The sequence below is a fragment of the Triticum aestivum genome, chromosome 7B, assembly GCF_018294505.1.
Source record: "Triticum aestivum cultivar Chinese Spring chromosome 7B, IWGSC CS RefSeq v2.1, whole genome shotgun sequence".
NCBI lineage: Eukaryota > Viridiplantae > Streptophyta > Magnoliopsida > Poales > Poaceae > Triticum > Triticum aestivum.
This window is the reverse complement of record NC_057813.1, coordinates 34,595,419-34,622,427: the sequence shown is the minus strand read 5'-3', so window position 1 is coordinate 34,622,427 and position 27,009 is coordinate 34,595,419. Positions and strand designations below refer to the sequence as shown.

General features: G+C 46.3%; 2 protein-coding genes and 1 pseudogene across 2 annotated transcripts; 1 reads left to right on the top strand and 2 right to left on the bottom strand.

Annotated features, from left to right (window-relative positions):
- Window positions 1–9,227: 9,227 nt before the first annotated feature.
- On the top strand, window positions 9,228–21,776 carry LOC123157054 (transcription termination factor MTERF6, chloroplastic/mitochondrial). The gene is made up of 13 exons (XM_044575289.1): window positions 9,228–10,244; window positions 10,715–11,055; window positions 11,824–11,952; window positions 14,266–14,390; window positions 14,550–14,804; window positions 15,265–16,032; window positions 16,676–16,764; window positions 17,176–17,292; window positions 18,570–18,674; window positions 19,159–19,531; window positions 20,007–20,092; window positions 20,853–20,932; window positions 21,488–21,776. The coding sequence occupies exons 1-2, from the start codon at window positions 9,421–9,423 to the stop codon at window positions 11,031–11,033; spliced, it is 1,143 nt and encodes a 380-aa protein (XP_044431224.1). The 5' UTR covers window positions 9,228–9,420; the 3' UTR covers window positions 11,034–11,055; window positions 11,824–11,952; window positions 14,266–14,390; window positions 14,550–14,804; window positions 15,265–16,032; window positions 16,676–16,764; window positions 17,176–17,292; window positions 18,570–18,674; window positions 19,159–19,531; window positions 20,007–20,092; window positions 20,853–20,932; window positions 21,488–21,776.
- Window positions 12,002–13,363, bottom strand: LOC123157602 (protein DETOXIFICATION 34-like; annotated as a pseudogene).
- Window positions 21,777–24,311: 2,535 nt separating the features above from the next.
- On the bottom strand, window positions 24,312–26,989 carry LOC123157312 (protein DETOXIFICATION 35). Its single transcript, XM_044575568.1, has 7 exons — window positions 26,639–26,989; window positions 25,939–26,564; window positions 25,734–25,790; window positions 25,372–25,610; window positions 25,132–25,250; window positions 24,850–24,936; window positions 24,312–24,620 (listed from the first exon to the last, which is right to left on the bottom strand). Exons 1-7 carry the CDS (start codon window positions 26,864–26,866, stop codon window positions 24,537–24,539), a joined length of 1,440 nt encoding a protein of 479 aa, XP_044431503.1. The 5' UTR covers window positions 26,867–26,989; the 3' UTR covers window positions 24,312–24,536.
- Between the last annotated feature and the right edge of the window lie 20 nt (window positions 26,990–27,009).

Genomic DNA, 27,009 nt, shown 5'->3' with positions numbered 1-27,009 from the left:
TTATGTCTCGATCTACAAGATGTTTTCCATATCTGTTGGAAGATCGTGTACACCAGGTTGGGTCCTCTCATGTGATGATACATTTTGATGGACGAGTAGCCTTTGTTTGATCCAAGGATGCACCATTCATCTGAATTACTGGAAGTAGGTCTGTGTTGCAGATGTTGAAGAAGTAGGTTATACTGATGGTAGGCTTGTTGTGACATTGGTGTGTGGAAAAGATCTGATAAGTCTTGGCCACAGATAGCAGTCCTCAAGATTTCGAATTCATTTCTTGCAAAAGAGTGAAGCTCAGGGAATTTGGTTACAAGTGCTTGCTCCCACTAGGTATCATACCACAGAAGTGTAGTATTTCCGGTGACCTGAATTGGCGATCTGCTTGGAATGACGTTTTTGCATCGTAAACTTTGCAACCGGTTTCACGTCACGCTTGTAGTCCATTGGTAATCGGCCCGTTACGAACAAAAGCTATACTCTGCAGCGGCTCGATAGGAACACGCCAATGCCACCGCCGCCACTCACCGGAGACACCACCATCAAATTCCATCGGCTCCACCACCAACTCAAAGCGTCAGCCATCCTACACGCCATGCCCACCACAAACGTGGCCACGATCTTCCTGTCGCAAGCCGTCGCGCCAATGACGAGCGTCATCATGGCCAGCACGCCGCTGCCACGGTTGGTCGCGAGCATGGCATCAACCCCTCGATGTTCCCCGAGCCCACCACTAGGTCCATGTCAGCACTAGCCACTAGGAATGGCGCCTTAGATGATGAACCATGATGCAACATGTGAAGGGATCCGCCATTTTTTTCCTTCCCCTTCCTTGCTCGCCTTCTTCATCCTTCCATGGAGAGCATCCATAGCTGATTGATTCAATTTTGATTCTGTCACTAGGTTTCCTCCCCATCAATTCATTCACCCCCACACAACCCCGAAAATCTGGTCGATTTGATGAGGGGAAATACAATGGCAGCCAAACATGAGATTACGGGGAAATGATAGACTTGTATTTTACCCGCACCCAGTAATATACATCAATAATCATATGTTGGAGAGATCAACACTTTTTCGATTAATCTAATGCGCGAGTAAACAGTAATCATGACAATCACCGGTGTGGAAGAGCAAGTAGTCATGCTCTTCATATTGTTGGTCATAACCAGAGGTTCGGGGTTATACACAACACCTTGAGGAGATCAATGGGACCATCTTCAGGTACTTCAGGAAAAGAAAATATCAAAATGAAAGCATAACACAACCATCAATACAAATAAATATAAGCCTTTTGTTGCCCACGTGTCGGTGCTATGGAGTTTGGTGGAGTAGTGTTCTTTCTATAGACGTGATGAACTTTGGGCCCACCTGCTTACGAGTTTGGCTTCGAAAAATATATTTCTATTGTTTTATTTTATTTTTTATTCTCGAGTTCCAATCACAAAAAAAATGAAAATGCTAGTGAGGAAATGTGCCTCGCACGCTTCTAAGTACAACACCCTCCAATGCGGAAAAATTGTTCCCAGATGGAAAAAAAGGGCCCCTATAATGCCCGGACGTTCGAGATTTGACCATGGGAAATCAAATGTTTTCGGCTACAATTTTATGAGGATGGCAATTTTAGTTGACAAGCATGACAACTTCATGCTCAGTATATATTTTCTCAGAAAATTGTCGTGCATGTCAAATTTGTCATCCTTGTGTCACTAAAATCACCATAAAAAATGTTTGATTTGCCATGGTCAAACCCCGTACGTTCGGGATTTATCATTTCTGAAAAAAAAACAAATACAGACTTGGTCCACGTTGCTACATCCAAAGCTCAAAACTGATTTGTATTCCAAAGTGTAAAATATGATTAAATAATTGTTTTTGTTGTTAGGTTGGGGTGGATTTTTGACCTTTTATTCTTTTTATTCCAGAAATTTTGAAATGGCAAGCAAAACATTCTGAGGAATATGAGCCAGTTATTTTCAGTGAACGGAAAAAATGCTCTGTTTTTTTACTTCATTTGATGATTGAGCCACTTGTTTGGTCTAAACATGCTTGTTTACAACGCAATGAGCACTCCTCAATTCCCTCAACTTCTTGTCACGAATAGGAGTATCTTATTTGATTCATGATGCAACTTTGTTGGCTTCGCAATGAAGTGCGCCGAATATGCATTCCCCCTAAAAAACGAATAGGACTATTGTTAACCCATATTTTTCTTTTACATAATACTTCTTACAACCGAGTAGCGTTGTTGTCCTTTTCTTAATCATTGATGAAACACAAGTATGCAAATCACAGTGCGTTGGTACATGTCAACAGACAAAAGCTCGTTTCAGGCTGATGATGATTTGTTTTCAGATGATAGAAACAACTTTCTGCCTCCGCATACAGAAATGTGCGCAACCATTTAGACTTGTAACGATATAGTAATTCGACAAGTTCAGCCTGATCTCCATACCCTATTGATACTAAAAAAATCACAATGATATTTGATATCATCAATCCAAGGCAAATAATGTTAATTAATTAAGAAGAGATAAAAATGCTTAGGTGATCTAGTTATCTTCCAGCAGAGATTTGGTTCCATCAATGTCACCCCACTTTCGCACACGGCTTGATGCTAGCGCAGCCTGCAGTTGTAGACTATGAGATGAGCAAGGTGGAAAGCTCAACATTTCCATACAAATGACAGACAAAATTACATACAATATGTGTGAAATCGATCAATACAAATAAAGAAAGAAGCTATAAGTCATCTGATATATGGTTACTAAAGATTGGAAAGGTTTTATGACATGTTGTTGTATATCCATAGTTGTTAAATTGGTGAAGACTGGAAGGGCGATGGAAAATCATACGTACCTCTGCATTCTAATCTGTTCTCCACACGATGAAGAGTAAGATCAGTGTCTGAAGTGCAACCCCGAAAAGCATGCCAGCCCAAATCCTCTGGAATTAGAGAGCGTAAATGTTCTTTACTTGTTGTTTTGCAATATGTAGTAGTAGTTCAAATAACATACTCCAACTCCATAGTTGAACTTGTAGCCGAGAAGATAGCCTAAAGGCAATCCGAAAACGGTCTTGGTGAATCAAAAAAAGGCATAGATAATGCGCATTGCTTTTGAGTTCGATTTGAACTAACTAGTTTCCACGGTTCTCCAGGAACCTACCGTTTGTTTGGAGTATAGCCAAGTGGTAAGGCATCGGTTTTTGGTATCGGCATGCAAAGGTTCGAATCCTTTTACTCCAGATTATGAAGACCCGATCGGATTTGTCAAGAACGAGCTAACAACTACAGGGGAAGCGGCTCAGTATCAACATACCACCTGCTCGTCTTATCAATGACAATCATCCGTTTGGATGAGGCCATTCTAAGGATTGTTTAGGATTGGTATCTGCTCTCTTCCCACGGAGTTCTTGTCCCCATGACCAGTATCAGCAGAGGCAAGACCTGTAAGCAAACTTTCTGTTGACCCTAGCTTTGCACCAAGGCACTTTTCCTATCTTTTCGCGTTAAGGCGGAGCAGTCAGGTAATGAACTGGAACTGGAAACCGGCTAACGTTAGTTTTTTTTAGGCAACCTCGCAAAGCTTTATTACGTCGTCACAATGTTTACAGGGACGAAAGGAATTCCTTCGCGTTGGCCTAACCAAACATGGCGGCCAACACTCAAAGTACAAGCATGCTTTGCTAAGTTGTGAGCATCAAAGTTTGAGCTCCTAGATTGATAAACTACTTTACATGAAATAAAGGAAGAAATTTGCATCTCTATTTCCCTAACCACAGCGCCAAATGCGGCACTGCTCCTCCTGCCAAACTCACTTACCACACCCTTGCAATCTGTAGCCGCATGTACCCTTGATATGTGTAAGTCTGCTGCTAGATCAAGGCCCTCTCGCAGTGCCATAGCCTCCAAAGTAGCTGGGTCTTTCAAATGCTTGAAAATGATAGCCGATGCACCTAGGAAGCCTCCCTCCTGGTCCCGGCATATTGCTGCTACGGCTCCAAACCGACTTCTGCCACCCACCGCAGCATCAACATCTAGCTTCGCGTAACCTTCAGGGGGGGCAATCCAGTTCGGGTGTTGCACAACCCCTCCTCGTGTTGGATGAACACTTGGGACTATAACTTGAAGATCACTTATGTAAGAGTTTATGAATCCGTGTGTGGCCTGCGGTGACTTGAAGATGCCCTCATACAAAGCTTTCCTCCTTGCACCCCATATTGCCCATAGTGAAACCGAAAACCTGATAAACTCATCGGTTTTTAGAGCTCTCATCAAAGCAAATAACCATAACTTTGGGCACTCTTGATGGTGGGAGCTCAATTGGTCCAGTATCTCCTCCGATGATAATACCCAAGTGCATCTCGCCATTGGACAGTTGAGCAGCGCGTGTCTCCAAGAATCAGTCGTCCCACACAAGCCACATACCTTCGTCGTTGACATATTCCTCCTGTGTAAAACGTCTCCCGACGGTATCGAGTTTCGAGCGAGGCGCCATAAAAAGACCTTTATCTTGCTCGGCACTGCAACCTTCCAGATTGCCTTCCATTCTTTGCTTTGTCCCTCACTGGTAGATGTTGTTTCTGCCTCATCCAGCCATCCTTCCCTATCATGTTTTGTTCGAACTAACATTCGGTATGCAAACCCGACCGAAAAGTTACCCCGAGGTTCTTCCCCCCAGGACCAGAAATCATCAACGCGTCTTGTACACAATGGTATCTGCATTATTGCTTCGGCATCAAACTCCGTAAACACCGCCCGGATCATCTCCTCCTTCCATGAAGCCTAAGTTGGTTCAATTAGTTCGGATACCAATCGTGGCGGGGCAGCCACTCTAGCTGCAATCGGTCTCTTGTAGCTTGCTCTAGGGATCCAATTATGGTCTCAGATTCCTGTTGAAGCACCATCCCCTATCCTTCTAATCACTCCTTGCGCCATCACATCCCTTCCATCTAAGATTGCTCTCCAAATCTGTGACGGATGTGACCCCAACTCAGCTTCAAAAAGTGTTACCTCCGGGAAGTAAACGGCCTTCAGAAGCCTTGCACTCAGAGATTCCGTGTCATTTAGAAGCCTCCATGCCTGTCGAGCCAACAAAGCTAGGTTAAAGAGCTCCATGTCCCGAAACCCCATACCTCCCATATGTTTTGGATTTGTCACAAGAAACCCAGGCAGGCTTGCGTTTCCCCCTTCTGCTTCCCCACCAGAATTGGCGAATGATGGATGTAATATTGTCACAAAGTCCCATGGGTAGCCTGAAACAAGCCATAGAGAATACTGGAATAGCTTGTGCCACAGATTTAATAAGGATCTCCTTCCCCACCGCAGATAACAACTTCTGCATCCAGCCTTTCACTTTCTCCCAAATTCTATCATGCAAATGTTTGAATGTACCATTCTTCGACTGGCCGACATCTGTTGGCATACCAAGATAGCGTTCATTAAGCGATTCATTATGGACATTCAGACGATCCTTGACTCCATCTCTAAGATTCTGTGGGCACCCTTTACTGAAAAAAATTGATGATTTCTCAGTATTGATTCTCTGACCCGAAGCATTACAATAAATGGTGAGTAGGTTTGATACTCTTTCTGCAACCTCAGAGCTAGCTTTGAAAAGCAACAGGCTGTCATCTGCGAAAAGAAGGTGGTTAACGGCAGGAGCCATTGGCGCTACTCTAATACCTGCGAGTGTAGATGACTGTGAATTGGATTTCAGGAGGCACGAAAGGCCCTCTGCTGCAATCAAAAATAGGTAAGGTGAGATAGGATCTCCCTGCCGAATTCCTCGTGATGGATAAAAACGCTCGAGTCTTTCTCCATTAAACAAACTGAGAAGGAGACTGAAGAAACCATAGCCATGACTGTGTCAATCCAACTTGGTGCAAAACCCAACTTCTCCATCATGGCTCTCAAATAGGTCCACTCTAGCCTGTCATAGGCTTTCATCATATCCAACTTCAAAGCACAAAAGCTATTGTTTTTGGACCTGCTTCTCTTCATAAAATGCAGACATTCGTAGGCACAAATTATATTGTCCGTGATAAGTCTACCTGGGACAAACGCGGATTGCTCCTCAGAGATGATGTCTGGTAGGACCAATTTCAACCTGTTTGCGATAACCTTCGACGCTATCTTAAACAGCACATTGCATAAACTGATCGGCCTGAACTGTGATAGGAGGTTTGGGTTAGTTACCTTAGGGATCAAGACCAATCCCGTGTCATTAATTGTCTCTGGGCTTTCCTCCCCTTTCACAATTTTTAGTACTATCCTTGTTACATCCTCACCGCACACATCCCAGTGCTTCTGATAGAACAAAGCTGAGAAGCCATCTGGGCCAGGTGCCTTAGTGGGAAACATTTGAAAAAGAGTTGTTTTTACCTCATCGTTCGTGTAAGGGGCACACAAATCTGAGTTCATAGCATCGGTCACCTTTCTTGGCACTTGATCAATAACTTGCTGTATCCCTTGTACTCCTTCTGAGGTATAAAGAGTCTGATAAAAGTCATTCGCCATCGCCCTTAGTTCATTTGGATCATCCACCAAAACTCCCAGTGTTTTTCCAATGCTTTTATCATATTCTTCTTCCTTCTTAGGCTCACACGCATGTGAAAGAATTTAGTATTCTTGTCACCAGAGGCCAGCCAATCGATACGTGCTCTCTGTCTCCACATTATCTCCTCCCTGTGGTACAACTCAATTAGTCTCTCATTAGTTTTCAGCTCAACATGCGTGGGTGCCACTCTCAGTGGGTCACCTCGTAGCTCATCCAACCTTTTTTTCAAGTCCTTTATCTCCTTCCTCACACTCCTGAACGATTGCCTGCTCCAATTTGTAAGACCAATGGACATCCGCTGCAGCTTGTCCTGTAGTTCCTGAACGTTATTGCATGTGCCGTTCACTGTCCACTCCGTTTTAACAAAGTCCTTCAGCCCCTCGTGTTTCTCCCACATCGCTTCATAGCGGAAGGTGCGTCTTTGTGGCTCTCTCTGGCCCCGCCCTAGGTCAAGTAAAATAGGGCTATGATCTGATGTTGCCGCCGTAAGATGTTCAAGAGTTGCCGCAGCGAAACGGGCCATCCAGGGTGCATTTGCAAGTGCCCGGTCTAGTCTGCATCTCGTATACGTCCCTCCAACTACTCTCTTTTCAAAAGTCCATTGTCTTCCCTTATAGCCAATGTCAATTAACATGCAAATGTCCACTATCTCTCTGAAGGCTTGTATTTGAGCATTACTTCTCATCCCAATTCCATCGTGTTCATTTGAATGTAAAACTTCGTTGAAATCCCCTATGCACATCCATGGAAGGGAGCTAGATGTGCTAATATTTTTCAGAACGTCCCACGTCTGGTATCTCATGTGAGTCTGAGCCTCTCCATAGACACACGTCAATCTCCATGCATCATGATTTTCTTCCTGTACAGAGACATCCAGGTGGTAACGAGAGTAACCCAAAATGTCAATCTTTATTTCATTGTTCCAAAATAATCCAATTCCACCGCTCCTACCCTCGCTATCAACCGCATAAGCATTATCATATCCCAATGTAGCAGCTAAACTTTCTACCCTAGATCCTTCTATCTGAGTTTCAACGATACATAACAGGGTAGGGGCAAACTTCCTCGCGAAATCCCGAAGTTCTTGGACTGTCGCGGCGTTGCCCACACCGCGGCAGTTCCAACAAAGAGTACTCATTGGGCTCGGCGGCGCTCCTCAAAGGAGCCCGCCAAATTCTTCACTGGGATGCTTGAACTATCTCTCTCTTCTCCTTCCGTCTTGGAACGCTTCGGGTCTCTTGTCGGGGGAGGTCTGACCACCGAACCCACCGGGACAATGGCTAGATTTGTTGTACTTGGCTCCCCCTGCTGCTTCCCCGACAACATAGTATTCTTTCCTGACTCCTCCCTATCCATTCGCTTTCTGCTAGGATCATCAACAGCCATATCCTCCATGCTTGGTTGCACACTTCCCTCGTGATCATCATACCTCCTGAAATCTTCACTCTCGCTTCTTGGTGTCCCTCCGTTTCCTCTACCTCGGCCTCCCCGTCGTCCGCCACGGCGACCCCGTTCTCCTCCAGGGCCTGTAGCTCGCCTCATAATCCACGAAGCACGAAGATCCTTAAAGACCAGTGCTTGAGGGGGATGGATTTCATTGCCGTGTTCCTTGAACGTATGGCCTAGATGACCACAAACTGCACACCAATCCGGCAGGCGCTCGTACTTGACCCTGTATATCTGCCTCTTCGACTCCCTCACAAGCGACACCGCATTCTTCAGAGGCCTGTGCACATTGATCTTCACCCAAACCCGATAAAAATTGCCAGCAAAATCATGCGACGACGTTTCTGCGAAAAGAACCTCTCCTACCTTGGCCGCCAGTGTCGGCACCAGATGTGCATACAGATTAGGAACGTCATGTATCTGGATCCAGATATCCAGGGTATCAAGCTTTACTTGAGATGGTTGGGTCACACCATCGTACGGGGTGATGATCACAACATGTCCACGAAAAATCCATGGTCCCTCTTCCATGACTCTTTCCCAGTCGCCGAGGCAATGGAATTGCAGTGTATAGAGATTCTCCTCCAATGGCTTGAAATTTACTACCTGAGCCAGATCCCAAGCTACTCTCACGTTTCTAAAAAACCAACTTTGGCTATAGGGTTTATTAATATGAACCCTAGCTACTGCCATCCATCTAACTGCATCTTGGGGAATAGCACCCTCATCTACCACCACATCATCCATGTCATCTTCACATAGGCCCAGCTCCGCCATCATCCTTTCTACCTCTGACGCAGATGAAGAGGCATCAGCAGTCGCCGATCCCGAGCCCATCTTCGCCGCCATAAGTCAAACCCTAGCCCGATCGTTAGAGAACTCCGGACTATCAAAACTGTGGTGCTGCCCTACTCCGAGTCGCCGTACCCCGAGAGGGCAGGGATCAGGGGACCCCGCCTCACCTCTGTGGTAGATCGACGGGAGGGAAAGAGGTAGGTCTCAACGATGGCGACAGAGTCGCCGCCGAGAGCAAAAAACCCTAACTCGAGGGAAGCTAGAGATTCGTTCAGAGGAGTTGGTGCGAACGTCTCTGCACCGGCTAACGTTAGTAGTAGGTTGATGTATGCAACAAGGCCTTGCCATCCTCCTCCAATAGCAACCCCTGAACCATCGTCAGATCAATGTCATCAACTCCAAGCAGGGGATCGACGAGGCCAGCCCATTATCAGAGAACCCAAACCTCTGGCACCAGACCACAGACCAGATCACCCAAATCCTCTCGCACCTCTCCATCATCAAAATAAAAAAAATAAAAAAAAATAAATCCCCTCGCCACCGCCGCCGCCGCCACCTCGCCCAAATCCTCTCGCTCTCGCCCCGGTCGGCCGTTGTTCCCCACCCCCTCGCCGCCGGTGCCGCCATGCTCAGGCTGCGTAGCCGCGTCCTCGCCCATCTCCTCTCTTCTTCTCCAGCCACCTCCCCCGGATCCCCTCTTCGCCGCCTCCTCTCCGCCATTTCCCCCAACCCTAGCTTCGCCGCGCACGAGTACCTCGTCTCCACTTGCGGCCTCACGCCAGCACAGGCCGTCAAGGCCTCCGCCAAGCTCTCCCACCTCAAGTCCCCCGCCAATCCCGACGCCGTGCTCGCCTTCCTCGCCGGCCTCGGTCTCTCCGGCGCCGATGTCGCCGCCCTCGTCGCCAGGGACCCGCAGTTCCTCTGCGCCAGCGTGGAGAGAACCCTGACGCCCGTCGCCGCCGGGCTCTCTGGCCTCGGCTTATCGCGTTCCGACATCGCGCGCCTCGCCTCGCTGGCCGCCCACAAATTCCGCCAAAAAGCAATGGTCTCCAAGCTGCACTACTACTTGCGCGTCTTCGGCTCCTTAGACACCTTCCTCCGGGCCATGAAGGGCGGCCATCTCCTCTCACACAGCATCGAGAGGGTGGTCAAGCCCAATGTCGCGTACCTGCGAGAGTGTGGGTTGCAGGATTGTGATATTGCCAAGTTTTGCATCCAAAGACCAAGGATGATCATTGCCAGTCCGGAGCATGTCCAGGCGATGGTGAGATGTGCTGAAAGCATAGGTGTGCCCCGTGCCTCTGGCATGTTCAGGCATGCGCTGCATGCTGTTGCATTTCACAGCGAGGAGGAGATCGCAGCCAGGGTGGAGTATTTGAAGAAAACGTTCAGGTGGTCGGATGCCGAGGTGGGCATCGCTGTTTCTAAGGCTCCAACCATAGTTGCCATGTTTCCGGTACGGTGGGAATGAGGAACGGGAACGAGGGACGAGAGTCGATGGCTGAAAAAAAAGGGTACAACGAGGATATACATCTCTCGAACGATTTTTTTTATAGCGGGGACGCGATCCAATCCATTTGGGTACGATGAACCCGGTACGGTACCATGTGTCAAGGAACGCAGTTCCTGAAGAACGACGACTCCTTGACGGTCAGCATTCCTTGCAATTAATGGACTGGAGGAAGAACGAGGAGTCATTGAGAAAAGAAACGACGGCGTGAGTAAATTATGCCTCGCGTTTGGGCTGGTGGATCCTCGAACCTGAATCGATGAGCAGGCTACGGGGACGCCGAATCTTCATCGAATCGTAGCGAATCCGACCTCGTTCCCGAATCCGATTCCGGGTCGATGAATCGGGATCGAGGAACGGCCTACCGTTCCCTGTTTCCGGCTACTATGGCTCCAACGGTGCTCACGAGGTCCAAGGAATCGCTGCAGCCCATGTCCGAGTTCCTCATCTCTGAGGTGGGGTTGGAACCGGCATACATTGCTCATCGGCCGGCACTGCTCACTTTCAGCCTGAAGGGCCGGCTAAGAGCCCGACACTATGTTTTAAAGTTTCTCAAGGAAAATGGATTGATAGATCATGGCCAGGACTTCTTTAATACAGTCATGGTTAGCGAGAAGGTATTTATGGAAAGGTTCATATGCCCTCACAAGGAAGCTGCACCTCATCTTGCTGAAGACTATGCAACCGCTTGCAGAGGGGAAGTGCCTGCCAGATTCAGTTTTACATGAATCAAGACCGGTATGAGAATGGGTATGTTCATTATGTCGGTGTAAATCAGTAGCGAAGAAAATATCGCACTGCTATGAACTTGTTCTTCCTCGTGTCATATTAGCACACATATTGGAACTAAGAGAGTGAGACTAGGGCATCCTACAAAGAGTGAGACTAGGGCATCCTACAATTTATTTGAAGTATCGATGAGTAGTATTTCTGCACACTCTGTATCTTTTTGTTCTGAAATGGCCATTGCAGTTTTCAATGCAATCTTCCACGTATCTTTCCATGAAAGAATGTTCTCATTTTGGCCATGAAGAGGATAGAAACTTAGGAATTCCCACACTTTCTTTTCGATGAAAATTTTGGACTTCTTTTCCGCAGGAAACAATTTTGGATTGTTGTTGGCCGCAGTGTGTTGATCACTGCCAAGGATGCAGTTTTGGTCACGTTTGTTGGCTTCTTTCTCTAGTTCTAAGCTGAAAACCTTTGTTCTTCCTTCAGTAGTTTTGTTTATGGATATTGACTACTGTTAAAGACGGCAAATGTTTACTAGTTTTCTGTATCAGTTTATTTGTTTACTTGTCTCGCGTATTTTTGGATGGTCTACTGGCTGATTCTTTTCTTGGGGCATCTGATCTCGAAACTGGATAGTTTAGTAGGGGCTAGTAGCATTTCTGTTGATTGGCAATTTGTATATCACTACGTAGCAGATATTTCAAGTGCCCTGGTATTCGTACCAGAGAAGCAAATTGACGCTTGTATGGTATGGTGCTGAAAAGCAAAGGGCTTTCTTTCTTTCAGGTGAAAATGTGCTGAAACTGGATGTACATGGTGTTTTTCTTTCTTCTTCCAGGAAACAAAATGAAACATGGCGGCTATGGCTTTGCTGTGATGTATATTAATCTGAAGGCCCTGAAGCTTCAGTGACAAGTATGCAAGATGATGTCTCTTTTCTGAATTTTGCAAGTTAAGTAACCCTTCTAGTATTGTACTGTAGATTTCAATAAACTAGTAGCATCTGGTGCTTAAGTAGTACCAGACGCCGAGCGAGTCGACGGCAATCTGCGCATCCTGGAGGTTGCCGGTGAGGACGGTGATCATGCCGAGGTACCAAATCTCAAGGCAGAGCATGACGGCGGACTTGAGCGAGAGCTTGACGAACGCCTACATGTCGTTGAATGCTGCCATGGACCAGCCCCTCCAGCCGTCCTTGCACCAGCCGATGATGTAGGCGGACTGACCCAGCGCGATGGCCCAGAGTGAGAGGTCGTAGGCGGCGGCGGCGCCCGGGGTGCCCCATCCGAGGACGGTGACGAGGAGGTAGGTGAGCGCGACGTGGAAGCAGAGGCCGGCGACGCCGATCCAGGCGAGCATCAGGACCTTGCTCTGCGCCTGCAAAAACTTGCCAGTGGGGAAGTTGACGGCGAAGGAGAAGGCGCCGGGGAGGATGTAGAGCGCGAAGCGGGCGGCCTCGCGCGCGAGAACGGGGTCCTGGCCGACGGCGAGGAGGAGTGGCTCGGCGAAGACGTAGAAGGGCACCATGAGGAGCGCGGCGGCGATGAGGACAATCCAGGAGCGCTGCATGTAGACGCCCAGCATAGCCACCTGGCCGGCGCCGAACGCCTGCCCGCACAGCGTCTCCAAAGCGCTCCCCATGCCGAGCTACATGCACGAGCGCGCATCAGCATCCCATTGTTAGATTGTGGACACAAATGAAGCCTTCTCAGGCCATATGCACTTTGGACCGTCCGATTGGGCGTCCAAACGCATCCGGACCGTTGGATCTTCAGGTGAGCTGATCATGGCCGTCGGATCTTCATGTGAGCCGATCCTGGCGGTCCGGTTGCTATTGACACTGCTACAATGAATAGTAGCTCGTGCCACCGCCTGTAAATCTCGTGCCCCACTGAGGGTATTTTCGTCTTTTCACACTCGGGCATATAAAATGCAGCACGCTGTGTGTAACCCTAGCTGCCTCTGTCCTTTCCCACTCCTCAGCCCTCGCCCTCGCCCCGACTCCCCTCCTCTCCTCCCGTCGCCGTCGCCCACCAGCCATCCTCCCAGCCCGCCGCCGCCTCACTCTCCTCCCTCCTTACCCTGCGCCGCTGCTCTCCTCCCTCCTCCCCCTCGTGCCACGACCGCTCCATCTCCTTGAGCTCCCCCTTCCCCTTCCCCACCCCATCACCTTTGCCGGTGGATCCCGGCGAGGAGGAGCAGCCAATTTCTGCCGGTGCCTCCCCCCAATCCGCAGCACGACCACCAGAGCCCACGTCTCTGGTGAGGTGAGCCACGGCGGCCACGCGCCTGTGCCGGCGCCCGCGGCTGACACGTCCCCGAGCATCTCCTCAGCGTCTCTGGATCCGCCTCTTCTTGCCCCGCCGTCGTTCCTCAGGTGCTGCTCGCCTCATCCCCCTCGCGCCTCCACCCCCTAGCCTCCCCTTCTCCTCCTCCCGTCCTCTCCTCTACCGCTCGGTCGCCGTGCCCGTGCTGCTCAACCCCCGCCGCCCCATCGGCTGCTCCGTCGCCGTTCATGGCATCCGGGAGGCACGCGGCCGTGCCCCCTCCCGTCGTGCCGTAGAGGGGAGGAGCCAGGCGGAGCGCGCCGTCGCCACTGGCTAGCGCGTCGACGGGAGGAGGCCAGGGTTAGGGTGCTCTCCTCCCCGTGCTTGCGGATCTCCTGGCGCCGCAGGCTGCCGGAACTGAAGCTTCTCCTCACGCCGCCAGCTGCCGGGCTCGGATCTCCTCCACTTTGCATCGCCAACTGATGGACTGAGAGCTCATCCACCTTGCGCCCCCGAGCACTACTACTTCCTCCTGCCTCGATCTGCTCCTGCCACCTCCTGGTGAGCTCTCTTCCTTCTGGTGCGAGGTGGAGTTGCTCGCTATGTTGCTCTGCTGCTGCTGCTGCTGTGGAGCCTACTGGTGGTGTTGATTATTGCTGCTACTGTCGTGTGCCCCCGCAAGCTGCTGCTCCTATCTGTGCACTTGTGCTGATGCTAATGTGTGGTGTTGGTCTACTGAGTACTAAACTACTAATTGCTGCTTGTGTAACTTGTGTTGTCAGTTGGTTTCTAGCTATCGATTTGTTGTCTGCTGATTGTAGCCTTGTACTACTGATCTGTTCTTGCCTTGGACCTTTTGTTGTGTAGGCTTGTAGTGATTTGTTCTGATGGCATGGTTATTTATCGCTTTATTTTCTGAATAAATATACCCTGCTTTCTCAAAGGTTGCCAACTTTTTTAGGTTAAAGAGTTGGAGCACGGCTTGCATTGAGGATGTCTTTGTTTGGTACTCATGACAGCTCCTGGATCAACTACATAGTAGAGCAGCTTAACGTTGCATCCGATAAATTGTGCTACGCTTATCAGGTATATTCTATATTTATGTCCTTAGTCTCTTGCTTTGTTATATTTTAAAGAAAATAATAATCATAGTTCAGTATTCACAGCTTATGCACGGATTAAGGGATTAATTGATCTTTCTCCCATCTGTCCTAATTGCTAATTCACTATAATCTTAATGTGCAGATTGGTGCAGAAGCAAATTATTTCAAGGAAAATAAATCCAGTCATTGTAATGGCGGTTTTAGAAGAGATGCTAAAGTTAATTCAAGAGATTTGAGATGTGCTTATGTTCTATGATTTTTCATTCAAGAGGGGAAGATAAAGAGGGGGCAAGATGAAGAGGAAAAGTGGAAGAAGGATAGCAACTATGTGCCTGCTGTAACCGACTCTTCCTCACCTGACTACTACAACGCAGGCAGTTTCTTATAAGCGGAAGAGGTAGGCACAATGGGCAATATAGCGCAGATGATGTCACTTTCTAATAAGATGGATTTGTGGTATGTTGAATTCTGTTTCCTTAGTTTGCATAAATCATGTTACATTCTTATATACATGTTTAGACTGTGATTGACAGCCTGACCAAGCTTAGCTCTGTAGAAACCTGAGAATAAATTAATTGTTTTGTACAACTTTTAATTTAATGGTTGTGTAAGATAAATCTGATTTATCATATGACCAAGCTTAGTTCCCTATGATTTATTTTAAATAACATCATGCCTAAATACTTGGTATTTTTTGATGTTTTACTTTCACCCATGGCAAAGTAATAAAGGATGCATGCATTGTTTTATTTTATGATGTAGGGCCAAATATAAGGGCCTTTTGCTTTTGTACTTTTTTTGTTGCCCAACAAGTGATATTTTAAGTGTTCTGTACTAATTATTTATGCCGGCCCAAGGTCACCGAGGGGCACGGGCCACGACTCGCGCGGCCTCTGCACCCTGGCGTCGATCCGCCGTCTGCTGCCGGCCAGAGGTCACCGAGGGGCACGGGCCACGACTCGCCCGACCATTGCACCCTGGCGACGCAGGGCCAAAGGCGACGGCCGCGCTTCATTATCACCGAGAGGAGCGACGGCCGCCCACGTCGCCATTGCCATCGTCCTTCAGGTGCTCTTCCTGTTGCTCTCGTCGTCCCCCTCCTAGCCACTGATCTGGGATCTCCTCTCCGTTTATTATGGCATGGCTTGCAACTGTACCATAGATTTGAGTGATAGGATTGTTGTGCAGACTATAATGTGGAATCAAGATTTGGTTGAGAGAGAGAGAGAGAGATCTTGCTTTGTGTCCTGTAATCAGATTTAAATGACACTCTATTTATAGTAGATAGGCACATGGTTCATTGCTGTCTTGCTAGACCTGTGTGGCAAATGCCAGTGTGTTTATCTGTACATATAGCGGCCTCTTTGATTTTTTCTTCCTCTAGGAGATGAAAATGATCACATTTATGAAGTTATGCTCTGCTTTGGCTCATGTTTATATCTTAATCCAAGAAACTGGTTCTCTCTTTTGTCAACGAGGTCCGTCATGGTGGCGCTCTAGAAGGGGCGTGCTGAACCTGGACCGGCCTCTTCTCGGGCAGCAACGGCCTCTTCTCGGCAAGCACGGATCGCAGGGTTGTCTTCCTCTCTGGACTCTTCCACACCGTCATGGATGCCGCATACTAGGTGAAACGTTGTCTTCTCCAAAATATTCTTTGTGATAATTAATTTTATAGTAAGTGCTATTGCCTGAATGCTTTTAGTTTCCACCCTCAGAGAGACATTTTATCTTGAGAATATTCTGTGTCATTGAGAGTTTGTATTGTCACTGCAACTTTAAATAAATTCACTTTGAACTCCATAACCTTTTCCTCTGTATTTCAAACAGCGTGATCATGTTTTCTACTGGCAAATAATTTGTTGATGTATAAGTACTAACAAAAGAGCATGAAAGAAATTTTGATTCCCTAAAAAACCTGTTGATTTATTCCAAAACGAAACCATGCTATGCACAGTTAGTCGTCCCTTCAGAATTATATGGTCTCTAACCGATCAACTCTTTGATAATAAAATGTCTGCCATAAGACTTTGCCACCTTTTATCATGTTTCTTTGCTTCTTCTTTGTACCACTTGCCCTTTTGGTACCTCATTCTACATGCGCCTAATAATTAACTAACACATCTTCCATCAGTATTTACATTCAATTTTAAGGTTATTTCAATTTATTAAGATGTTCAATGAAGAAATAGGTTCATATCTTATATCCTAATGCTTATATAGCTATAATAAGACATTGTTTCTCATTAGATTTTGCACTGTTTTCTTCAGGATATCCCTTTAGCTGCAGAAGCTCTAAAGAGCAAACTAATGTGGCTTACGTTGTCACTGCTCCTCTTGGATTGCATGAGCTTATGGTGGTATGTGCTCGTTAATTCCCCTATAGTTCTACCTCACTAGACAATGTGCATTCAGTACGCATTATGGTCGTTGTCGATAGAGGTAACTAGCTGTCTATAGTTAAGTTCAGCTAAAATATGTTCACTTGGTCCATTAGTTAGTTCCTTGGTCCTCCTGACCACCACCGAATAGTCTTTGTTATTTTTTATTGTAGCTCAGCTCTGCATGCTCCCCGTTTCTCAACTAGGAGTAGTGTCACTTCCAACAAATAGGTCTTTGTATGCTTAATGCATGTACCCGGATTCCTTTTTATAATTCCAGTATCATGCACTTCTAATTTTCTATACACCGTCAGATACTGGAGAGTAATTCATTTTATCTATGTGTGGACTCATATTGTACCTAATCGGAAAAAAAAAATCAAATGACAGGATTGCAAAGAGGTGTCGGCTTGCGATCGACCATATCTGTTCTATCTACCCGGAGGCCGGATCTCTCTCAGTTCACTCAGGAGCACCTTTGTTCTGCTGTAGCTCACAATGTAAGAGGTCAGAGCCACTACGCCAGTGCGTCTGCTTCATGTCAGGCTTTTACTTTATCATGTGTGTACCATTGTTGCATTTCTCTAATTGTTTGTGTTGCTAAAAGCATATATAGTAATGTATATGTTGAGAGCTAGAAGAGTTTGCGTTGGTTCAAAATTAGCAAATTAGGTCTATGATATGGAAGTATATATTGCATTGTTGCTACTGAGATCTAGCGTTCTGTACTTTAATAGAAATAAGGTCCCATGGTTATTTGTGTTACCAATTCCCATGCCAAAATAATTATGTGTGGCTGACTACATTTTACTCGCTTTTTTCTATGTATATAGATTAGATGTTTTCTACGCGGTGGTTTCAACTGCCTCTTGCTCTTCATATAGAATTTATTTGTGAGGCCTGCCACTTTATCTTGTATTTGAACTAACACAACATGGGTCTTGCAAAATACAACTACATGAATTTGGATTTGTCCATCAATCTTAAGAAGGCTATTGTGCTTTATTAGTAATTAGATGGTAAATTTGCTTACAATAATTCTTTTTCCTTAATTCAGTTTGAAAATAAGTTCTTCTGATGTTCTCACCAACGAATGTGCCATAGTTGACCCACCGTAGTGACAACCCTAGACATCCTTACAGCAATGTTGTATCCAACCAGAAGCCGCACTTCCTAAAAATGTTGTTGCTGCAGCAGTCATATGCCACGGACCAAGTGCTATTCAGATATAGTTGAATGATGTTTAGGGTTGTCCCAGTTGTACCATTCTTCTCGCATAACAGAAGGGTGGTTTTCCGTTTCTGGTTTTATCTTGGATCATGTGATGTTTTTTTGTTAGTCTGTACGCACAACGGTGAACTGCGGTACAATTCTTAAACCTTCATTTTATCATGTATGCAGAATTGATATGGCTATGAAATGTTAGCCCAAAATAGGCAGCAGTGCAGTATACTAATGTGAAATCTTATCGTTCTGGGGCTGCACTTCCTGTGGTGTTTAGACTCCCATTATTTCCCCATATTTTACATATATATAACGGTGCTAAACCAAATCTACCTATATACCAATAGAAGTATACTCTTTGTGTGAGGAGCTCTGTATATTGCTCACTTGGAAAGTATAGGATACTTCTTTTTCCTATACTTAATATTTATCTCTGTAGATCCAGAACATTATTAGGCAGTAATCTTAAAACATAGTTTCTAGAGTTCATTTTGTATTTCTTGGTAATAACTTTATATTAGGTCTGCAAACTAACTACTATTGCAACTATGCAACACCAGGAGCACATCCTATCAGCTTAAATCACAAGCCATGGAGCAGAATCGATTTGACCAATGGAAACAACTATTGCAGACTTGGCTGGGGTAGACCCCTGCGACATCATGGTAATATACAATGCTCCTAACAGTAATATCATAGCCATGCTTACATGTTGTTCTTTACAAGTTTCTAATAAATACTAATACATGATGTCGCTTTATATGATACAAGCTAAAATTTAAAATCACTGAAATTGTGTTAACTGATAACTGGTGCTACATCAGCTGTAAAGCAAATGTTCTACATGTTCTGATTTGGTGCCAATTCAAAGGTATGTTCTGAAGACAACTTACAAACAACTGCAAAACTATATTATTCAGAAATCCCTAATCGTGCACCTGTTCAAGGTTTCATTTACATATGCGAGCCAGGCTCCGAGATATGTAAGCACTGAATAATTGGTCGATGGATCTGTTAGTTTTTGCCGTAGTGTCATGTGATTGTTAGCCACGACCAGTTGTTGAGTAACCTGTGAATGTGATGCTTGATTTTCCGGTTCCTTTTGCACATGTCACATTAAGGAATGATGATGCGCTTATCTTTTTTTAGAACGAAGGCTCAAGAAGAGCCCAGCTTTGAATTAACAAAGCCATCAATCGGCCAGGAGTGCAAGACTACAACTTACAACAAGAAAGAGGAAAGCGGAAATAAAGATACAATGTGCTCAGCAGAACAACTCGAAGGCAAAGAGCACACACCACTCTTGCCATCGAACGACGCAAAGCCGAAAACTAGCTAACCTACTGAGGTGACGGGAGGAGGGCACCACCATGCATGTTTTGTGTCGTTGGCTGCCACCAAAGGATCGAGTAGTTCTTATACATCTAATGTACATGCTCTTTATGCATCTATCATGATTTTAAGCTATTATGGTACGGCATTGGTGTCATCACGAAAAAGATTCTGAAACTAACTCCTAAAGGTCAGTAATGGTGTATGTATGTCAGTAATCTTTTCTCTTCCTGTACAGTATTACAACATTGAATACATCTTGCACACTAGCCATAGAATAAATTAGTTGGGATATATTTAACTTTTTGCAAGAATCTTGGGTGCACTATAAATAAATATAATTGTTTTCCAAAACAGTACTGAAAAGTGAGTACTGTAATTTCATCAGATTATATTATCATGCCTGATGTAATAAAACATGTTATTAGATGCTGCTGCAATGGTGAAAACCATGTATGGAAACATATTTATAATATTCATCACTAAAAGATCCCATGTATAGCGGGATAAATAATATGAGCAAGAGAAATAAATTAGTAGTTTGAATCAGTACAATTTCAGTGTTCTTGTGATAACAACAAGTGATAATCCCATTTACCCTCAACATTATGCAAATTTTCAGAAATTCTGAGTTTTGCTTAACCAGAATGCTTTCATTTCTGTAGATGTCAAACAGGGACATGGAAAGTATATGAGGTCAAAATATTATTCTCAGAAGATGTCAGCAAATCCAGTCTGGTGCAAGGCAATAGTAAGTTTGGATGTACATTGTGGTAGTTACTTATATTTTGATCTATGATGGTGTTCGAGGCCATAGAATACATTATTATTCAGTTTCTTTTGGTAAATGTAAGATTCTCCCTAATTTTTTTCTACTACAATGGCTTTGAAAAGTCAGTGTGTTCTCCGAAATATTGTTGGTTTTGTTAAATAGGTGGCCCTCTTAGCATGGCTATGGGTAGTACTCAAGACAGCCTTTCCCCTCAAGAGATCGTGCAAGAGTTTATTTTGTTTTTTTTTGAAAGATTATGATGTCTTTCCCCTGAAGGATTATGATGTCTTTCAAATCGATCATGTTCTGGCTGTTATGGCATATTTCTGATCAAGTGATCATACATGGTCTCATTTGCTGCAAGGAGCCTTAAAAATGCCCTTGGTCATATGTTAATAAAGTTAATATGTATTAGGAAAAAATAGCATGTAGGTTGATGATAGCGTGTTTCAAAATTGATACTTAGAATAAGTGTACCATCAAAATAATAGCTTGGTCTTACCATGTCACCTAGTCACCTGGTCTAATTCAGTGTGTACATCACTTTTTTGTTCTCAGTAAGTTTCTAGCATTTCTACATGGATTTCTCTGTAGCCTAGACATAGTAAACCATTGATGCTATTTCAAACACAAGCTCAAGCAAGTTTAGTAGATTATATATTTTTATTAGTATAATCAGCATGGGATACACCTTGATTTCATCACTTGGTTTACTGTCTGCATATTTGTTTCCATGCAGGTACCATTCATGTCCTAGAAGTTGTAGCTTCCAGCCTTTTAGTAACTACACAAAAACTGCCAAAGCTTCAGAGCCATCATGTAAGTATGAGTAAACACAAGTAGCCTGGACTTCTGACCGCTTTACCTCTTTCCTACTAATAGTTGATATTCATATGTCGCAATTGGGCAAGGAGCAGTCAATTTTATTCTTGACAACCATTTTTTTTAACTATGCTGGTTTTTTTTGTCAGTTCACCTCTTTTACACATTTTGATTTGAATACCTATATCTCTGACGAACAAATATGAGAAATAGTGTCATTTGTTGATAAGCTTGATACGAATGTCATTTGTCCCCACGTCTGTCTTCCCAATCGAATAATTATGATTCATAAATATGTGTCTATATTTTTGGCATTTAATTTAATTTCAAACTTTAATCTGCAGTTTTTAAATTGCTGCTATTTTGTATGCAAGGAACATCATATTGTGTTTAAACCTAATTATTATCGCCTTGCTGCAAGCTTTGGTACATGGGTTTGTGCTCATGTAAACTAATAAGCGGGGTTGTCACAACTAGTCACCATATTGTCAGTATCGTACATTATATCTTCAATTTCCAGTATATCAAATCAATGATGTCATTTTATTGTAGGTACAGGTCGAGTTGCAAGAGGACCCGTCTCATGGCCTATTTCAGTTGGAAACTTGCATCAAGATGTACTTGAGCTACATTAAGTTTGAGGGCTAATTTTCTGTGGATTTGTATGCCTTGATCAGGTATTAGGATCATGGTTATTTGTGGTATATGTATAGAGGCATATAGTGGAGATTGATGAGCAGCGCGACATTACTCCTAGCAGCTACCCGCGCGCGCGGATTTTTCGTCGAAAAGGACCAGCCGACGAACACAATTGACAAAAAAGACCACCTACAGATTAATTTGGCAAAAAAGACCACCCACGCTGTGGCGGCGGGTGCGCCAGCCCACGCGTGGCACCTGCCGCCACGCCAGCAGGCGGCAGCACCTGCCGCCACAGTGGTAGGCGGCAGCCAGGAACAACGGGAAGTAGGTGGGCCCTGCCGCCTTAGGGCGTGGCGGCAGGCCTGCATGGCCGCTGCTGGTACTGCGTTGCGAGACCCACACGCACAGCTTGCCTGTAGTACTACTACGTAGGTATGTGCACAAAGGACACTGAGCTCGTTTGTCACGACGGGAAGCAAAGCATATTTGTATACGCAGTGAGGAGCACATGTACGTACTTGCTGTGTGATGTGGTCTGCAGTGTAGTTTCTCTTGTTGCATTTCTGGCTAGCCCATGCCTAGCGGTACAAAGTTTGGCTAGTGATGGATGCATGCATCATTCGCAGCACTAGCAGCGGTCATGCAGGCCTGACGCCATGCCTTAAGGCGGCAGGGCCCACCTGCGTCCCATCGTTTCGTTCTGACGCGGTGCTGGATGTTATCGGCTGGCTGCCGCCTGCCACTGTGGCGGCATGGGCTGCCGCTTGCCGGCGTGGCGGCAGGTGCCACGCGTCGGCTGGCGCGCCCGCCGCCACAGCGTGGGTGATCTTTTTTGTCAAATTCATTTGCATGTGGTCTTTTTTGTCAATTGCGTTCGCAAGCCGGTCCTTTTCGACAAAAAATTGCGCGCGCGAGGACCCTCACTGAGTGGGACTTGTCAGTGGTCACACACAGAAGTACACAGAAGTATCTTTGCACATGTGCGATGACGACCACGTGTGTTTGCCCAGAGAGTGAATCAATTCTTCTGCCGACCCTTCCAAAAAAAAAATCTGCGGACTGAATTGTACAGTAGATATTCTCCTGAAAAAAAAGCGGAAAGACTAACTGCCACACTTGTGGCACTTCTCCAACTCGCCCACACGCCTGGATCATCGTGGATTCAAACTTGCACGAATCTTGGCGCCGTCGATTCAAACTTGCACGAATCTTGGCGTGATGAGACAGTTTTTGGTTCCCACGTAGGACAAAGGCGATGTGTGGTGTCTTCGTCAGTTCGCCCGCACGCGTTTCTCCCTCATTCGTCAACGGTTGCGAGTCGGGGCGTGCGGTGGAACTGCTGCTGCGCCCGCACGCCTCGACTCATTCGCCCCTCATTGCCTCTGCGGTTTCTCCCCTCGCATTCATTTCTTCCCAACCAACCTTCCCACAGGCAGTTCTGCTTGATTGAAGGAGAAGACGAGAGGAGGAGGCGGCGATGGCGGCGGAAGAGTCGACGGCATTTGCGGCCATTGCTGGTGTTCGTCGGACCAGAGCATCGTTGTCGGAGCAGCCGCAGTGAGAAGGTAAGGTTGTCGAAGCTTTTGTACTCTCCCCCTTTCCTCCATGGTCTCATTTCTCTCGAGCCCCCCCCCCCCCCCCCTCCTCAAGATTCAGGCGGATTCGCGGCCGCTTCGGCGTCCCTGTCGGCGGGGGAGTTGTGTGTGTGCTATTTTACGGCGGTATTGCGCAGCCCCGTCGCCGTCGCGGTGGTACTTAAGCCGGTGAGGCTCGCCCAGGTGGCAACTAGATTCCTGCAATTACATGCTGAGCAATTTCGTTTCTAATTTGTTAGTTGTGATTTGTCTCGAAGGCTACGATCTTCGGTGTTTTATAGCAATGTTGCTGTTGAATTTAGGGGCATGATAGTTGTGTATGAACCCTCAATCTAGGTAGGTGCATTTCACAGTGCGTCGGTACATGTCAACAGACAAAAGCTCGTTTCAGGTTGATGATGATTTTTTTTTTCAGATGATAGAAACAACTTCCCGCCTCCGCCATACAAAAATGTGCACGACCACTTAGACTTGTAACAATATAGTAATTGGACAAGTTCAACCTGATTTCCATACCCTATTGATACTAAAAAAAAATCACAATGATATATGATATCATCAATACCAAGGCAAACAATGTTTATTAAGAAGGGATAAAAATGCTTAGGTGATGTAGTTATCTTCCAGCAGAGGTTTGGTTCCATCGATGCCACCCCACTTTCGCACACGGCTTGATGCTAGCGCAGCCTGTAGTTGTAGACTATGAGATGGGCAAGGTGGAAAGCTCAGCATTTTATTCTATTTATTCTAGAAATTTTAAAATGGCAAGCAAAACATTCTGAGGAATATGAGCCAGTTATTTGCGGTGGACAGAAAAAAGACTCTGTTTTTTACTTCACTTGATGATTGAGCTAGTTGTTTGGTCCAAACATGATTGTTTACAGCGCAATGAGCACTCCTCAGTTCACTCAACTTCTTCTAATGAATAGGACTATCTTATTTGATTCATGATGTAACTTTGTTGGCTTCGCAATAAAGTGCGCCGAATAGGCATCCCCACTAAGAAAACGAATAGGACTATTGTTAACCCATATATTTCTTTTACATAATACTTCTTACAACCGAGTAGTGTTGCTGTCCTTTTCTTAATCATTGATGAAACACAAGTATGCCTCACGCTGCGTCGGTACATGTCAACAGACAAAAGCTCGTTTCAGGCTGATGATGATTTTTTTTCCAGATGATAGAAACAACTTCCGCCTCCGCATACAGAAATGTGCACAACCATTTAGACTTGTAACGATATAGTAATTGGACAAGTTCAACCTGATTTCCATACCCTATTGATACTAAAAAAATCACAATGATATATGATATCATCAATACTAAGGCAAACAATGTTTATTAAGAAGGGATAAAAATGCTTAGGTGATGTAGTTATTTTCCAGCAGAGGTTTGGTTCCATCCATGCCGCCCCACTTTCGCACACGGCTTGAAGCTAGTGCAACCTGCAGTTGTAGACTATGAGATGAGCAAGGTGGAAAGCTCAGCATTCCCATACAAATAACAGACAAAATTACATACAATATGTGTGAAATCGATCAATACAAATAAAGGAAGAAGCAATAAGTCATATGATATGTGTGGTTACTGAAGATTGGAAAGGTTTGATGACATGTGTTTCTTATCCACATTTGTTAAATTGGTGAAGACCGGAAGGGCGATGGAAAATCGTACCTCTGCATTCCAATCTGTTCTCCACACGATGAAGAGTAAGATCAGTGTCTGAAGTGCAACCCCGGAAAGCATGCCAGCCCAAATCCCCTGGAATTAGAGACCGTAAATATCTTTTACTTGTTTTGCAATTTGTAGGAGTAGTTCAAATAACATATATAGTACTCCCTCCGTTCGGAATTACTTGTCACAGAAATCGATGTATCTAGACGTATTTTAGTTCTAGATACATCCATTTCCGAGACATGTAATTCCGAACGGAGGGAGTAGTATATAATGAATTACCCCAACTCCATAGTTGAACTTGTATCCGAGAAGATAGCCCAAGGGCAACCCGAAAACGTAGTAGCAGACTAGGTTGATGTATGCAACAAGGCCTTGCCATCCTCCTCCAATAGCAACCCCTGAACCATCGTCACATCAATGTCATCAACTCCAAGCAGGGGGTCGACGAGGTTGGGGCGACATGAACAAAATAAAATCATCATGCATGCTGTGACTGTGATGTGAGAGGAAGAATCGTACCTGAAACCACAGGCTGCACGCTGTTGAGCACCATGGTCAAGCCAAGCAGTCCTGCAATCTTGGAGACGGCATGCTGGAGCTCCAAATCGCTCGTGTAGATGATGGCGAAGTTATCTCTGAAGATCAAGACGAGGGCCATGCATAGCAGCCCGATGAGCAGCGACTCGGCGATGACGACGACAACGGCGTGCATCGCTGCCCTTGGACGGCCAGAGCCCAGCTCATTGGAGACCCGAACACTGAAAACGTAAACAGGTACGTTCAACAGTTTATTTAGAAACTAAAATTTGATGGCTGTGGTTGAGCGATGGGTTGGTGAACAAGAACCGACAGTTTAGTTACACAGTTTCAGTTAAGCAGACCTGATAGCAGCATTGAGGCCAATGAAGATCATACACTCCCACCCGTTTATGTTCATGCTGAAAAATTAAGCACAAGTATTCAGTCAGCTCATCTATATATAATCAGTATTCTGAATTTTCGGCATTCTGAAGCATATATAGTGGTATTTTCAGTTAGTTGAGAACGTTCGAAAGAGGTAGTGTAATAACTATAAGTAGTACGTACCAGACGCCAAGCGAGTCGACGGCAATCTGCGCATCCTGGAGGTTGCCGGTGAGGACGGTGATCATGCCGAGGTACCAAATCTCAAGGCAGAGCATGACGGCAGACGCGAGTGAGAGCTTGACGAACGCCCACATGTCGTTGAATGCGGCCATGGACCAGCCCCTCCAGCCGTCCTTGCACCAGCCGATGATGTAGGCGGACTGTCCCAGCGCGATGGCCCAGAGCGAGAGGTCGTAGGCGGCGGCGGCGCCCGGGGTGCCCCATCCGAGGACGGTGACGAGGAGGTAGGTGAGCGCGACGTGGAAGCAGAGGCCGGCGACGCCGATCCAGGCGAGCATCAGGACCTTGCTCTGCGCCTGCAAAAACTTGCCAGTGGGGAAGTTGACGGCGAAGGAGAAGGCGCCGGGGAGGATGTAGAGCGCGAAGCGGGCGGCCTCGCGCGCGAGAACGGGGTCCTGGCCGACGGCGAGGAGGAGCGGCTCGGCAAAGACGTACAAGGGCACTATGAGGAGCGTGGCGGCGAGGAGGACGATCCAGGAGCGCTGCAGGTAGACGCCGAGCATAGCCACCTGGCCGGCGCCGAACGCCTGCCCGCACAGCGTCTCCAGAGCGCTCCCCATGCCGAGCTGCAGGAGCCCTCGCGTTGGCATCAGAAAATACGCAAGAATGGTGTGTGCGTGAACGACCGTGCAAAGCATACCAAGAATCCGAGGGAGAAGGTGGCGAAGACGGAGAGGCCGATGGAGGCGGCGGCGAGGGGCAGGTTGCCGAGGTGGCCGACGAAGATGGTGGTGACGGAGCTGACGGCGTACATGCTGAGCGTGGCGATGGCGATGGGCGTGCCGATGCCCCAGAGGCGCTTGGACTCGTTCCACACCATGCGTGCGGCCTCCCGCACGGTGCTCACCGCGGCCGCGTCGGAACCCATCGCCCTCTCCCTCGGCCGGCTTGCAGCGACAATGGTCTGCGTCGGCCCTCAGCTACAAACCTCGAGAGTCGGGACGAGGAGTAAAGCGCGACATTACTCCTAGAGCTACCCGCGCGCGCGAGGACCCTCATCGTTTACCGCGA

Excerpts from the sequence above, each read along its gene's own strand:
- LOC123157312 (XM_044575568.1), bottom strand. The coding sequence starts at position 26,866 with ATGGGTTCCGACGCGGCCGCGGTGAGCACCGTGCGGGAGGCCGCACGC. Across the intron at positions 25,251-25,371 it reads CGTGCAGCCTGTGGTTTCAG|GGGTTGCTATTGGAGGAGGA; the intron begins GTACGATTCTTC and ends ACGATGGTTCAG. Across the intron at positions 24,621-24,849 it reads GAACAGATTGGAATGCAGAG|GTTGCACTAGCTTCAAGCCG; the intron begins GTACGATTTTCC and ends CTACAACTGCAG.
- LOC123157054 (XM_044575289.1), top strand. The coding sequence starts at position 9,421 with ATGCTCAGGCTGCGTAGCCGCGTCCTCGCCCATCTCCTCTCTTCTTCT. Across the intron at positions 10,245-10,714 it reads GCTCCAACCATAGTTGCCAT|GTCCAAGGAATCGCTGCAGC; the intron begins GTTTCCGGTACG and ends GGTGCTCACGAG.